The sequence below is a fragment of the Drosophila teissieri genome, chromosome 3R (assembly GCF_016746235.2).
Source record: "Drosophila teissieri strain GT53w chromosome 3R, Prin_Dtei_1.1, whole genome shotgun sequence".
Lineage (NCBI taxonomy): Eukaryota > Metazoa > Arthropoda > Insecta > Diptera > Drosophilidae > Drosophila > Drosophila teissieri.
Genome location: NC_053032.1, coordinates 29,875,821 through 29,888,500, shown reverse-complemented (window position 1 = coordinate 29,888,500; position 12,680 = coordinate 29,875,821). Strand labels below are relative to the sequence as shown.

At 45.5% G+C, this 12,680-nt stretch overlaps 5 protein-coding genes and 1 non-coding gene across 8 annotated transcripts; 4 read left to right on the top strand and 2 right to left on the bottom strand.

The window, feature by feature from the left end:
* Positions 1-200: 200 nt before the first annotated feature.
* On the top strand, positions 201-5,253 carry LOC122620116 (zinc transporter ZIP13 homolog). Of its 2 annotated transcripts, none has more exons than XM_043797430.1 (6): positions 201-449; positions 3,650-3,991; positions 4,057-4,164; positions 4,226-4,639; positions 4,700-4,855; positions 4,914-5,253. In XM_043797430.1, exons 2-6 carry the CDS (start codon positions 3,781-3,783, stop codon positions 5,090-5,092), a joined length of 1,068 nt encoding a protein of 355 aa, XP_043653365.1. In that variant the 5' UTR covers positions 201-449; positions 3,650-3,780; the 3' UTR covers positions 5,093-5,253. The 2 variants fall into 2 exon arrangements, with proteins under 2 accessions (XP_043653365.1, XP_043653364.1); XM_043797429.1 differs by having other exon boundaries at positions 201-560.
* Positions 5,254-5,461: 208 nt separating this feature from the next.
* LOC122620117 (40S ribosomal protein S8) lies at positions 5,462-7,141 on the bottom strand. The gene is made up of 4 exons (XM_043797431.1): positions 7,092-7,141; positions 6,723-6,829; positions 5,856-6,267; positions 5,462-5,637 (listed from the first exon to the last, which is right to left on the bottom strand). Exons 1-4 carry the CDS (start codon positions 7,093-7,095, stop codon positions 5,534-5,536), a joined length of 627 nt encoding a protein of 208 aa, XP_043653366.1. The 5' UTR covers positions 7,096-7,141; the 3' UTR covers positions 5,462-5,533.
* On the bottom strand, positions 5,709-5,754 carry LOC122622735. The gene has a single exon (XR_006326334.1). It is a non-coding gene; the product is annotated as a small nucleolar RNA R442 (small nucleolar RNA).
* A 400-nt stretch (positions 7,142-7,541) lies between the features above and the next one.
* On the top strand, positions 7,542-8,977 carry LOC122619472. 2 transcript variants are annotated; one of them, XM_043796441.1, is made up of 2 exons: positions 7,542-8,338; positions 8,422-8,977. In XM_043796441.1, the coding sequence occupies exons 1-2, from the start codon at positions 7,685-7,687 to the stop codon at positions 8,680-8,682; spliced, it is 915 nt and encodes a 304-aa protein (XP_043652376.1). In that variant the 5' UTR covers positions 7,542-7,684; the 3' UTR covers positions 8,683-8,977. The 2 variants fall into 2 exon arrangements, with proteins under 2 accessions (XP_043652376.1, XP_043652375.1); XM_043796440.1 differs by having other exon boundaries at positions 8,401-8,977.
* A 206-nt stretch (positions 8,978-9,183) lies between these two features.
* LOC122619471 lies at positions 9,184-11,249 on the top strand. The gene is made up of 2 exons (XM_043796439.1): positions 9,184-9,368; positions 9,422-11,249. Exons 1-2 carry the CDS (start codon positions 9,284-9,286, stop codon positions 11,116-11,118), a joined length of 1,782 nt encoding a protein of 593 aa, XP_043652374.1. The 5' UTR covers positions 9,184-9,283; the 3' UTR covers positions 11,119-11,249.
* A 93-nt stretch (positions 11,250-11,342) lies between these two features.
* LOC122621156 lies at positions 11,343-12,627 on the top strand. Its single transcript, XM_043798913.1, has 2 exons — positions 11,343-11,505; positions 11,562-12,627. The coding sequence occupies exons 1-2, from the start codon at positions 11,412-11,414 to the stop codon at positions 12,470-12,472; spliced, it is 1,005 nt and encodes a 334-aa protein (XP_043654848.1). The 5' UTR covers positions 11,343-11,411; the 3' UTR covers positions 12,473-12,627.
* Positions 12,628-12,680: the final 53 nt, after the last annotated feature.

Below are 12,680 nucleotides of genomic sequence, written 5' to 3'. Positions count from 1 at the left end.
TTCTACACATGTCGGAAGTCTACACATGCATGCTCAATTTTACTTTGGAATTTTAATTTCAATTATTAGTAGTCGTTATCAAAGTTCCACTCCACGGCTTGGATCTCTGCTAAGGTATAAAACTACAACTTTTCGATAACACGGCATTGTGGAAATATTTGGCCACCACTAACCAAATGCACCATATTGCTTTGTTATTGTATTTTCCGCACGGCCCTCGAACAAAGTAAACAAATGTATAAATGCAAGTGTTTTTGCCGAGCTTGTAACTTTTCGTGAAGCGACGCGCGGGGCGACGACATCGACAGAAAGCCCGTGATTCGAATTCCGCGGGGCCAAGCGTATGTTTAACTCTAGGGGAGCCCGGGCGCCATAAACGTGAATTCACGCAATTACTTCGCAGTAAAAAAAACATTGGGTACCAATGATCGCTACTACGCAATAGAAAAGTAATTTATCATACAATTTCGCCACTGCAAAAATCGAAAGTTTCGGGTTTTACTAACCCCAATAAAAGTGATAAGAGCACGTTAACCCGTTCCCGTTGCAGCTGCATAACGGTAAAAATAACTGCACACCCATCCCAACCGATTTCACAGGAATCGGGTTTAAAGACAAAGTCTGGCATTTAATGGCAATCACTCGTGCCAAAGCCACTAAATGATTATGTGACAATTCGCTTTGTGGTGAAAGATATGTGAATCCATTAAAACTTATAATATATGCACATGTGTAGGTTCTAGAAGTCTGAAAGCATAAGTGTTTCAACAACTCAGCTGGTGTTGCTTATCAGTTATGTACATTGTACATATGCATATGCATATGTACATCATTTCATTGTTTTATTGTGCGGTTTCAAATAAAAGCATCAAGAAATGTGGTGATGAGAAATATAATGTATAGTAGTCGAATTACCAACTTCCGCATAGATCTCTTGATATGCCGCATAACTAACCTAGTGTAAGATTATCATACACACGTCACTAATAGCGGCCATATTTGAGTATTTCAGTTTCAGCAGTACTCAATCTAATCTCGAATCTGTGCTGAGCACTAAATAATATGCGCGTATTGCGTTTTATCAGCGGTACACAAGACAAAAACAAATGGACTAGACTTTGTTGAACAACAGTCCCATGATAACTTGTTTGGCAAACTGGTTTCGCGGCTTCAATCTTGTTTATTAACCATAATGTAGAATCGAAGGGTTTGCTTCTCTGTTAAATCAAAGCTAGCATACCATGTGATACCCAGTACTCACTTGCGGGTGTAGAAATACATCACCCTGATCGAAACAAAGAACTTTCTTCGGTATTTGAGGTGCTTTACAAGGGTGACAAATCTATTTATGACGAGTGCTGCAAAGCTAAAACTCAATTATATCTCGGGAAAGCACTCAGTTTTCTTTTCCCGATCACATATTCCTTGATATTCTTTGTTGATGAAAGTGCATGCACTTTCTCTATATCTGCTCGGGCACACTTCTTATCACCGAAGGGAGCCAGTTTCTCACTCGGGTTGGGTGTTCCGTACGTTTCGATTGATAATCAGAGCTTGTTCACTTGCCATGTCCCCTTTTTAGTGCAGCGTGCAAAATAATCTCGGCCATTTTGATGATCCATTCAAAAGTTGCTGCCCTACGGGCGACAGTAATGATTCACAAGTGATCAGCGAGTCAGCAACTCTATAAATTGAAACCCCCTAACTATATTTTCGATTCAATTCATCTATAAGAACGTGTGTAGAAGACGATTCCTCACCCACAACGAGCTCAGTTGGCGGCGCGATAACACACGACTTGTGGAGCTTGGAGCATAAATTTCCGCATTAGCAACGCTCAAGTGTGATATACATACATAGTTACTGGTATTGTGTTAACAGTTGGAGGTATACAAATACGCGAACGCCACAAATGCCACAAATCAACTTTAAATCGCAGAGGAATCTATTGTCCTCGAGTTTTTCAACAAAATAGTGCCACATTATGTTCATTTCATACTTGTGCGGCTGGTGAATAGATTCGTGAATAACTATCTGAGTGAAATGGACAGGATACCCGGAATTAGTCCGCAAATTCGGACTGTCTTCTTTTTGTTGAAGGCTCGCCCAAAAAGCACAGCAATTAAGTGCAACAGCTAAATACATAATAATCCCCAGCTATTGTGCCAAAATTGGTTTATTTACTCAACTGATCACACCATAAAACAAACTTGAGTGGCTTCCAAGTAGCGAATTTCGACTACTTTACGTGAAACCGGCTTTGAATCTTAATCTGTTGTTTCCAGAATCTCGCACAGATGTTCTTTAAAGGGCATACTATGCAATATACAGTAGAATAACAATAAAAGCGTGAAGCAGTCATGGTTCGCAGGGAGAAAAGGCAGTATTAAATGATTCACTAGTTTGTACAGCCTCCTATCTGTAGTCTCTACAGATAGGCAGATAGACCCGCCTACACGACGGCCGTAATTACACGACTTCTAAATCTAATCTAAACAAATAGCTTTCAGATAGTTCAATGACAACGGCTGCGAAAGATAAGAGCCATAGTTATAGTATCGCCTTCGCCTTCACGGGATCGTTTTCGCATCGCTACTGGAGTTTTGGGGCATACTCATGGTTTTCTGTCGCGAATTCTTGGACATCACTCCACCGATTCCAAGTTCAATTCCCCAATACACATGCGTAGTATTGGCGCTTGGCAAAGCCGCCGAAATCGCGGCACTCCATTGTGCCAGCGCCATCGTAATCTTATCGCGGCAAAGTGAACAGTTTAAGCTGCATCGTGCACATCAAATCAGAAATCAAATGGAAACAAAGTATCTTGACGTGGGCGTTTCGAACCAGCGTCTCCTGGAAATTCGTTTAGTCTGTTTCTGCACATTGGGAGCGACGGTTATCGTGTTTGGAAACTACTCTTCGCCCAATTTACGATCTGTTCTGGTTGGTGTCAGTGATATAAGAATAGTTTATGGTCGGGAGATCTCTGATTTACAAGTGCAATTCTTCTTCCACACCTATAACAGTTTTAAATGAAATCCCGAGTAGCAATCACATTCAAACTAAGCGTATAACTGCGTCTAAATTGCTTATAAATTATAGAAAAAGCCAATTAATTATTGCTCGAACGCAAACAAACAAAATTGGTAAAGATATAAATCATTTAAGTACCTGCATTTTCGATAAAGTCCACCAGGTTCGCTGTGATATGGCCAACAAGTTCTACGGCAATTCTACGAACAATTTGATATTTTATTGGTTATAGTGAGGCAGGACACGCCTACTCATCCTGATGAGCTAGCTATCGGGCAATGGTCTTAGTTTGATTGACTGCTGTTCCCCATGAAGCCGTCTAGTCACACTTAAGTTGCCATGATTAAATTTTACAGAGACTCGCTTATCGAACCTGACGACGGGCGCAGTTGGGAGAATTTTCCCTGCCCCTTTATTGATTATGGCTGACATTGTCCATATCTAAAGGATTTTCGCATCACCTTCTGTCTGATACTGAGAACCGCATCTAGTTGTTCAATGATTTTGTTGCCAGGTGGCGGATTTGGGGAAACAATTGCTAGACTAGCTTTTCGTATCAAAATTTACGTGTGTGCCGACATTTCTTAAACAATTAAAATTATATTTCATATTCCAGCTGGGTCGAGTCATCGAACACGGCACATATTCCTCCGAAAGTCACTGGACATGAGCAGGCAGCTGTGACCGAAGTATCCCGAGTTCCAGCACAGAGCAGCACATAAGTAGCAGCACACAAGGCATTCGAAAATGACCACGAACAGCAGCTTCTTCGATGAACACATCGCAATGATATACTCCAACCTGATGGACCAGTACATGCCCGAGTACTTTAAAAGCTTCGAGTACACACCATGGGTTTTCTCTCTGCTGGGATCGGTGGTCATTGGACTGAGTGGCATATTCCCGCTGATCATCATTCCCACGGAGGAGAAAATGGCTAAGGAGGGATACAATGATCGTAAGTCATTCACCTGCATGCGAAAGGTATTTCAATTTAAGCTTTAATCACTTCTCACCCTCCAGCTGCAGAATCAAAACTCCTGCGAGTGCTTCTCAGTTTCGCGGTCGGCGGTCTGCTGGGCGATGTGTTCCTCCACCTGTTGCCAGAAGCCTGGGAAGGCGATAATCAAGGTGAGTTGCGAAGAAATCCAAGTTGTGAAATCATCGCTATAATATTGGCTTTTTATCTTAGATCCTTCTAGTCACCCATCCCTGCGCTCGGGCCTTTGGGTCCTTTCCGGCATACTGATCTTCACAATCGTGGAGAAAATCTTCTCCGGCTATGCCAGCGCGGACGACGAGAATCCTCAGCCCAAGTGCGTGGAGATAGCCAACTGCCTGCTGCGTCGACATGGCGGCCAACTACCAGATGGCGAAACCTCTGAGAGCTGTGGCGGCGCCTGCGATATCGAAGATGTGGGTAAAGTCTGTTTCCTGCGCGAGCAAGAACAAAAGTCGAAGGAAAAGAAGGAGCAGCCGAAGAAAGTGGCAGGGTATCTGAACCTCTTGGCCAACTCAATTGACAATTTCACACACGGTCTAGCCGTGGCTGGATCCTTTTTGGTGTCCTTCAGGCACGGAATCCTAGCGACATTCGCCATATTGCGTAAGTACTCATAGAAATACCAACGAATATGATAGAATCTAAGTTATATTCCTCCTACAGTTCATGAAATTCCACACGAGGTGGGGGATTTCGCAATCCTGCTTCGATCTGGATTCAGTCGCTGGGACGCCGCGCGTGCGCAGCTCCTCACGGCGGGAGCTGGCCTGCTCGGTGCTCTGGTAGCCATAGGAGGCTCCGGCGTAACATCGGCCATGGGTAAGCTTAACTGGGCTCTCCAGGTGACAAACAAGTGAACTTATCTTTACATTTACAGAGGCACGTACTTCGTGGATTATGCCGTTCACTGCCGGCGGCTTTCTGCACATTGCTCTGGTCACAGTATTACCTGATCTCTTGAAGGAGGAGGAGCGCAAGGAGTCCATCAAGCAGCTGCTGGCACTGATATTTGGCATTGCGTTAATGGCCGTGATGACCATGCTATTCGAACACTAGGAACTTTAGCTGACAGCAGTATAAGAAGAAAATTGAAACCAGACAGTTTATAGTTTGCTCTAAGATTGTCCCCTGGCAGTTTTAAATTTTCATGAATTTGTTGTACTTTATGGGATTCGACTCCTGTCTGCGTTATGTAATTATAGCCAATATGAATGATATTTAAACTATTGTTAATGATTACGTATTACTGTATCATACTTATGAAACGAAAATTCAATAGACATTTAAGGGAGAGTCCTTTGCTCTCCACTATCCACGAACATTCGTATCTTCTATCTGAATTTTATTTGGAGGAACACCACTATTTGGGATACCATTTCTTTGTCAGCAGGCAAACTAAAGAAAGAATAAATCAGAAAAATGCACTTCCTATAAAAAACAAGTTGTTTTATTCCGTTTTTCTTTGCAAATCATGTCTTGCAAGCTTATCTAGTGCCTTTATTTCTTAGACTTGATCTTCTTAAGGTAGAATTCCAACTCCTTGCCTTCCAAAATGTAGCCGTCGGAGCGACCGCATTGTCCGGGGCGGGAAGAAATGCAAGCTGGAAGGGAAAAGAAAAAGAATTTAGAGTGGGGTTTCAAGTGAATGAAAAGTAAGCATGTTAAGTGGTTTGATCAGAGTAACTATGACAAGCCGAATCACACCCAACAGGCTTGCATCTCTCTTAAAACAAGATCGATACAATAAAGTAGCTGGATCGCTAAGGGTTTTACATCACTATAACAAGCTTATAACATATAATCAAGAAAGAATACACACCCAAGATGCGGCCGGAGGTGAACTGATCCTCGAGGGCCTGCTCGACCTTGCCGTACTTCTGGCGCTCCAGGTACTTCTTCATAACCTTTTCGCTGCGCTTCTTGGTCAGCACGTCGTTCTCGTCCTCCTTCTGGGCGTGCTTGGGGTTACGCTTGCGTCCCAGGGGCAGCACGTAGTGCGCCTCGTACCACTGACGGAAAGGCGTGGCATCGATGACCACGATGCTGTTCTTCACCAGGGTCTTGGTGCGCACCAGCTCGTTGTTGGAGGCGTTGTACACCACATCGGCGATACGGGTCTTGCGCGCTACTCCCTCGGAGGCCCAGGCGAAGTTTCCGGTTTCCAGACGGAGAGCACGGAGCTTGGTGTTTCCACCACGAGTGCGCACAGAGTGCACGCGTCCGGAGCCAAGCTAAAAGAAAAAGAGTTCTTGGTTAGTCCGGGCATACAGTATGTATGGAGGACCTTATGCAGGGAACGACATAAATCAGTAGTCCGAACATAAAGCTTTTCAATCATCAAGAAGAGTGCTCAAGAGCACAATTGCAGTTGACACGCGTTAACATCATTTTATATTGCATTGGCATACTAAGACCGGTTATCTCATACTTATTGCAGTTAAATACATCATATTCCATTACATAGTATTGTACTGAAGTATATCGATTATTGAAAACACCATATCTCAAAAATACAACTTAACGACCATGTGTGTAGCTCACGATGGTTAGATAAAAACACTGAAAATGTGCTGGGTTCCCAAGCACACCTTTCAGCACCGACAACTAACCCTTAACTGGAGTATGAGAAACTGGACCCTGGCATCCGAATACATTCAGATTCAGATTATCCGGAGATTATCCTTACCTTGGTGTTGGCGGCGGGGCGTCCCAGCTCGAACTTGCGCTTCTTGCGGAGCGACTTGCGCTTGCCTCCGGTTGCCCGGCGTTTGTGTGCACTATCGCGGCTAATACCTGGTGATTGATAAATAAGAGCAAGTTAGTACAAGTCACACGGAAAAGTCGAAAGAAAAATCAAGAGCATGGGCACGTTTAGGGGCTTACTAAGAGCCGCACCAAGTTAAATTCACTGATATTTCTTTAAATTCACACATTCCCCGTTGCTTTTCGCTCGATGCAGTTGTAAACGTACTTTGTGCGCACTTTCATGATGTTTGCGAGTCGTATTCAGCCCATTTTCTTGATATTTCGACGCAAATTGCGGGAGTCGACTTACCCATGTTCGAGTAAAAAGCGAGAAAGAAAGGAAAAGACACGCACAGCACCTCGTGTCAAAAAAGTAGGGTTATCTTTTTGACAGTTGCCGCGGTTGGGCAACGCTGCGCTGTTAACGCTCGCATTACAGTACACTCGGTGCTGTTGCATAAATTCAAATATTAATTTGTAGCAACTAGATTCAGTTAAATATGGTAAGAAGAACGTAGAAAAATATGCCCCCTCGCTTTATATGTAAGCCATAGCGGTAAATTATTTATAGCAATATTCCCTTCGATTATATTCTTATGTATTATTATTATTATTATAGTTTCAGTTATATATACAATGGAGCCATTATGAATTGATCAACTTAACCTAGGGGAGTACCCTTACTGCTTTGGAAATATAAAAACTGTTGTCAGAGGTGTGGCCAGCCTGCGTTCTTGACAGACCACTGTTAGCTCGGCAAACTGTTAGCTTGTGGCTTCACGCAAACGGTCACACCCTCATTTTGCACCGAAAATAATTGCAATTTGATAAATAAACGCGACAATTGCAAACAAATTGGCCAGGAGCGGGCGAAACTGCAACTCCGGATTGGTGGAAGCAGCTATGGTTGGGAAAAACTTCAAGGCTCTAGCGCACTTCCACCGCCTGACCGAGTACATAGTTCAGTGCAAGCACTGCGACAAGACGTTGTCCTCCAAACACACATCCTCCAACTTGACGCGCCATTTAATTCGGAACCACAAGCTCCTGGCCCGCACGATTTTTGCCGGCGAGGAGGGTAAGATGCTGGCGGAGCTGAAGGACGAGCTGGAAGCATCCGCCTCAGAGGACCTAAGCATGGAGCTCACAGAGGGCGAGGGCGAGACCAAGTCTGCGGTGCGCGGCATCATGAGCGTGAAGCGGGAACAGGAGCAGATGGAGCGGCACAGCCAGGAGGAAATGCGCAACAAGGTCATTGGGAAGAACAACAAGCTGTGGGCCCACTTTATCCGCATCTCCGAATTCATGGCCAAATGCATGCACTGCGGCAAGACGCTCTCCTCGAAGCACTCCTCCTCCAATCTGATGCGCCACATCGTGCGGCGCCACACCAGCCTTGCCAAGACGCTGAACCACTCGCACCAGCACCTCATGACACCGAAGAAGGACTCTTATAGCAACCTAGACCGTAGGCAGGCGGCTGATCCTCTGGAAAAAGTGAACTTTGACGATGTGGACAGCATTATCGAGAAGGTGGCCGATCACCTGGACGAAGAGGTTTGTCCGCGGGCCACTCCCTACCCACTTACTCTCTACATGCTTTCGATCTCTGGTTTAAGGTCACTTCGATTTCGCTACAGGAACCCTTCTACGAGTACGTGGTGGACAACTCGGACTCCGTGGTGGTGGACAGGTGCGAGGAGCAGGAGCCAGCGGATATGCAGAACATGATTCCGCCGGACAGCGCCTCGTTGGCGGAGTCCACCACCCAGCTGGACGAGAAACTCAAGGCGGAAACGATATACTACAACGAGATGGCCGAGTTGGCCAGGGCCAAGCGCCGGCTCATCGATCTGCAGACCAAGAAGCTGCTCCTGGACATGAACGTGGTGGACAACTAGCCCACCGACGATTGGAACGGCTTGTATTTGTAGGTGGATAAGGCGGGCAATATGATAATTTACACTTAGGTTTGATTATACTTTAAACGACTTTATGATCTGTGCATTTACTGTGCGGGGGAGGGGTGAAGAAATTGAAAGTGAAGGTTTTTGCCACAACAGCAATGATTTATATGTTATGCTATGTCCTTTCTTTAATTTATATATTTTTTTGTAAAAACTGCTGGCTTAAATCCGTATATTTCAGCTCGTAAATAAACTTCTTTGTTACGCTTAGAGTTAGTAACAAACTGTACATCAATTATGTGTTATTAATTTGTATTTCCAAATTTTCGGTTCCCTAATCGCTGTAACTACATATTTACATATTCCATTGGGTGCACTGTACATAAACGGTCCAAAATAACGGATATTTTTATAATCAGATTACAATAAGATGACTAACCCAAGCTATGGTCACCCTCTTCGATAACTTGCAATATCGAAGTACTTCAGAGCCCGATAGGTTTCTATAATTATCGAAACAAAACAGGCTGAGTTTTGTTTACTTTTGCGAAGTTTCGTTCCGCACTGTAAAGCATGACAATATTAATTTTTAAATATGACTAGATATACACGCGTAGACCCAGGCTTTGCTTCAACTCCCTATTCCAGGGAGAACAGAAACGTGAAACCGGCTTATGATGGTATGTATGTCAGGTATCTGAAGCACCCCCATAACAAAATTGAGACCTCTCAGGTTCCCGGGGCTTAGAACGCTCCTCCTGGGCGCATCGCAAGGATTGCGGTTTCTCACCGGAGTCAGGAAGTAGGGGAGGACGCTGTGGAACTGTTCAACGAAGATCGCCAATTAGGAGCGTTCATCAGCAGCGTAAGCGAAACGGATCATTGGAAGCAAATGGAATGAATCTTAAACGGTCCAGAGGTGCGGATGAATCCAATATTTCGGATTGGAAGTATAAGGAGTTGATCCAGGACAACCTTTCAATGGCCCTGGTGGATGAGCTCCACGCAGACGGCTGCTTGCTGTTCGAAAAGTGGGGGGAAATCGAGAGCAGGCTGGCGGACATGGTGGCGGATAGACTAACGTCTGTGCCGCAAGGACCCAACCCGCTGCTTGACTCGTCACTTGTTATCCGGCGCCACCGGGTGATCAGGTGCGAGGACGGCTTCTCCAAGATCTTCCTAGAGGATTGCATTAAGCACTTAGCCGACGAATGGGATGGACTACGCATCAAGCTTGTTCACGCCAGCGAAATACCCAGTCCCAGTCAAGCGGACCGGGAAGTAGTACAGGCACATACGGAGGAGACGGTTGAGAACTCGTTTGGCTGGATACTACCTCGAGGAGCTCAATTGCCTGAAGCAGTGATCCAGGAGATTCAGATACGTTTGCAGAACAAGCGAAGAGGCCATCAGCTGCGGTTCCAGATTAAGGATGGTCCAATAACATGGAAAGTAATGATTGGCCGAGGATTACGAGTCCGCATAGCGTATTTTATTCACGAAGAGGAGACAACGCGCATGGAGGAGACCAATGAGGTAGAAGTGGAACAACCAAAGGGGGCGGACAAACCAAAGAATATCAGGCAAATTAAGGTAGCTTCTCAGGCGGAGGAGGTAACGCCATCTAATGTGGAACAACAGACGGAGGTGAACTCATTCGGCTGGATAGTACCTCGGGGAGCTCAGTTCTCCGACGCTGCGATATTAGAAATCAAGAACGGATTTCTGAACAAGTCAAAAGGACAAACGGTCCAGTTCCTGGTTAATGATGAGGGGAAATCTTGGAGAGTGACCGTCGGAAAAGACTTTCGAGTTCGCATTACACAGGACAATCCCGTGCATACTGAGGTATCGGAGCAGGCGGAGGCGAATGTGTCAGATTGGATAGTACCCCCAGGAGCTGAACTGTCTGAGGCTGTGATCCAGGAGATTCAGACCCATGTGCTGAATAGAAAAAATAGGAATCGGTTCAAATTCCTGGTAAGGGATGGGCTTAAACGGTGGAGAGTATACATTCGAGGAGGTCAGTTTGTGCGCCTCACCCCTCAAATTCCCCCCCTGCAGGAGATGGATCCCTCGGAGACTGCGGAGCAGGAGATCACAGATGAGTCGATGGAGATGGAGCCGACGGGCAATACGGAGCGCTCAGAGGATGCGGCGCATGCGAAGGACCTTAACCAGACGGAAAATGTGGAACAGGCGGATAGGATGGATCAGTCCGCTTGGATCTTACCCCCAGGAGCTGAACTGTCCAACAAAGCGATTCTGCTCATCCAGGAGCGTATACAAAACACGTCGCGCAAAGGTCGGTGCCGATTTTTGGTAAAGGATGGCGACAGCTTGTGGAGAGTCTTCCACTACGAAAACCAACCAGTTCGCATCGTTCCACACAATCCGGACGTCAAAACCACGGGAGACAACAAGAAATAATAGCATTTAAAAGGTTACGGGATTTGGGAAAAACCTAAGATCAGATTCAGCTGTGTCTTATGACTAAAACTTATTGTATAACGGGAAACGAATTTTATGAAATCAATAAACAATTGAAGGAAACAACTCAATTTCTTTTTTAAGTCTCTCCATGGTTTGAGCCAACGCTGAGTTTTTATCATGGGTTGCAACCACTTGGAGCTACGGTTCTTTTTTAGGCATTTTCCCGCTCTGATGGTAAAAACATTGTTTACTGTTTAGCTCTGGAAAACCAAGACGCATTAAGTGCCAAAATGTCCAGTAATTGGATAAAGAAGGAGCCCTCCATCTGCTATAGGGAAAATATAAAGGTTGAGCCACTCGAGGATGTGAGTGTAGTCAATGATGGTAAGTCGCGTGTTGTCTGCCTTCTCGATGCTAACTGGTCCACTTGCTCCTTCAAGATCGGAAGGACTCTCTCTGGCGGCGTCGTGTGAAATCCGAACCCCCTGAAGATAAGCCCTGCATCTCGTCACAGGTAAAAAAAAAGATAAAACAAAAAAATCAAATCTTAGATGCAGTAAAGACGAAGAGAGATAAGTCCAGGCGCGCCGAGGCCAGGGCCAGGAAAAAACTAAGAAGGCAGGCGAAAGCGGCAGGATCAACGGATCCCAAGAGTGCGGTTAAAAAGTCGAAGAAGCGTACAAAGCAAAAGCAACAGGCACTTAAGAAGGCGAGTGCCCCTAAGAAGCCAAAGGGCCCAGGTCCTTCTAATGCTGGCCAGCCCAATGGGGCAACGCATGACAACCTGACGATGGCCCTGGTGGACGAACTCCACGAAGACGGCCGTCTGCTCTACGAAAAGTGGGAGGAGATCGAGACCAGACTGGCCCACATGGTGACTGACAGAGTCATGGCCAAGCCAGGGGGTCCCGTCCCGTCCTTCGACTCATCCGATGTGATCCGAGGCCACCGAGTGATTAGGTGCGCCGACGGCTATTCAAAGATATTCCTAGAGGCGTGCGTTGTCACCATAGGCGACTTGTGGGATGGCCTGCGCATCAGGCTCGTCCATGTCAGCGACATTCCGTGGCGGCCCCAAGCGCGCATTTGGTTGCCCCATGGTCAAACGGACCACAACCGCATCCTGATCTGCTTGAGAGCGCAGAACCTAGACGTCGACATGTCCGACTGGTCCATCCTGAGGGCGGAGGATATTTGGAAGACGAGTCAGGCTTTCCTGCTCCTCATCAACCGAAGGTGTCTCCCGCAACTGGAAGCACTGGAATACAAGGTTCGCTACGGCATAAGAATGGCCAGAATCGAAGTATATTTAAGCGAAACAGCCGTGTTGCCAAAGGAGGAAGAGACGTGAAGACGTCGTAGAAGAAGATTTTCCGCGCTCCAGTACATTTCGCCATTTTTCTTAAGAAACAAGAAATCCTCAGGCTTAAAGCCATGTTCATTAGCATACAGAAAGATTTAAAAAAACAATAATCTAATAAATGTACAGATGGTATTAGATTCGAACTTGTATAGTATTTTTTTAAATTAATCTTTAATTTTTAAGCTGTTTTTGAACT

Excerpts from the sequence above, each read along its gene's own strand:
- LOC122620116 (XM_043797430.1), top strand. The coding sequence starts at position 3,781 with ATGACCACGAACAGCAGCTTCTTCGATGAACACATCGCAATGATATAC. Across the intron at positions 3,992-4,056 it reads TAAGGAGGGATACAATGATC|CTGCAGAATCAAAACTCCTG; the intron begins GTAAGTCATTCA and ends CTCACCCTCCAG. Across the intron at positions 4,856-4,913 it reads CGGCGTAACATCGGCCATGG|AGGCACGTACTTCGTGGATT; the intron begins GTAAGCTTAACT and ends TTACATTTACAG.
- LOC122620117 (XM_043797431.1), bottom strand. Across the intron at positions 6,268-6,722 it reads GCCCCGCCGCCAACACCAAG|CTTGGCTCCGGACGCGTGCA; the intron begins GTAAGGATAATC and ends TTTTTCTTTTAG. Across the intron at positions 5,638-5,855 it reads CACCTCCGGCCGCATCTTGG|CTTGCATTTCTTCCCGCCCC; the intron begins GTGTGTATTCTT and ends TTTCCCTTCCAG.
- LOC122619472 (XM_043796440.1), top strand. The coding sequence starts at position 7,685 with ATGGTTGGGAAAAACTTCAAGGCTCTAGCGCACTTCCACCGCCTGACC. Across the intron at positions 8,339-8,400 it reads CCGATCACCTGGACGAAGAG|GTCACTTCGATTTCGCTACA; the intron begins GTTTGTCCGCGG and ends CTCTGGTTTAAG.
- LOC122619471 (XM_043796439.1), top strand. The coding sequence starts at position 9,284 with ATGACTAGATATACACGCGTAGACCCAGGCTTTGCTTCAACTCCCTAT. Across the intron at positions 9,369-9,421 it reads CGTGAAACCGGCTTATGATG|GTTCCCGGGGCTTAGAACGC; the intron begins GTATGTATGTCA and ends GAGACCTCTCAG.
- LOC122621156 (XM_043798913.1), top strand. The coding sequence starts at position 11,412 with ATGTCCAGTAATTGGATAAAGAAGGAGCCCTCCATCTGCTATAGGGAA. Across the intron at positions 11,506-11,561 it reads TGTGAGTGTAGTCAATGATG|ATCGGAAGGACTCTCTCTGG; the intron begins GTAAGTCGCGTG and ends TGCTCCTTCAAG.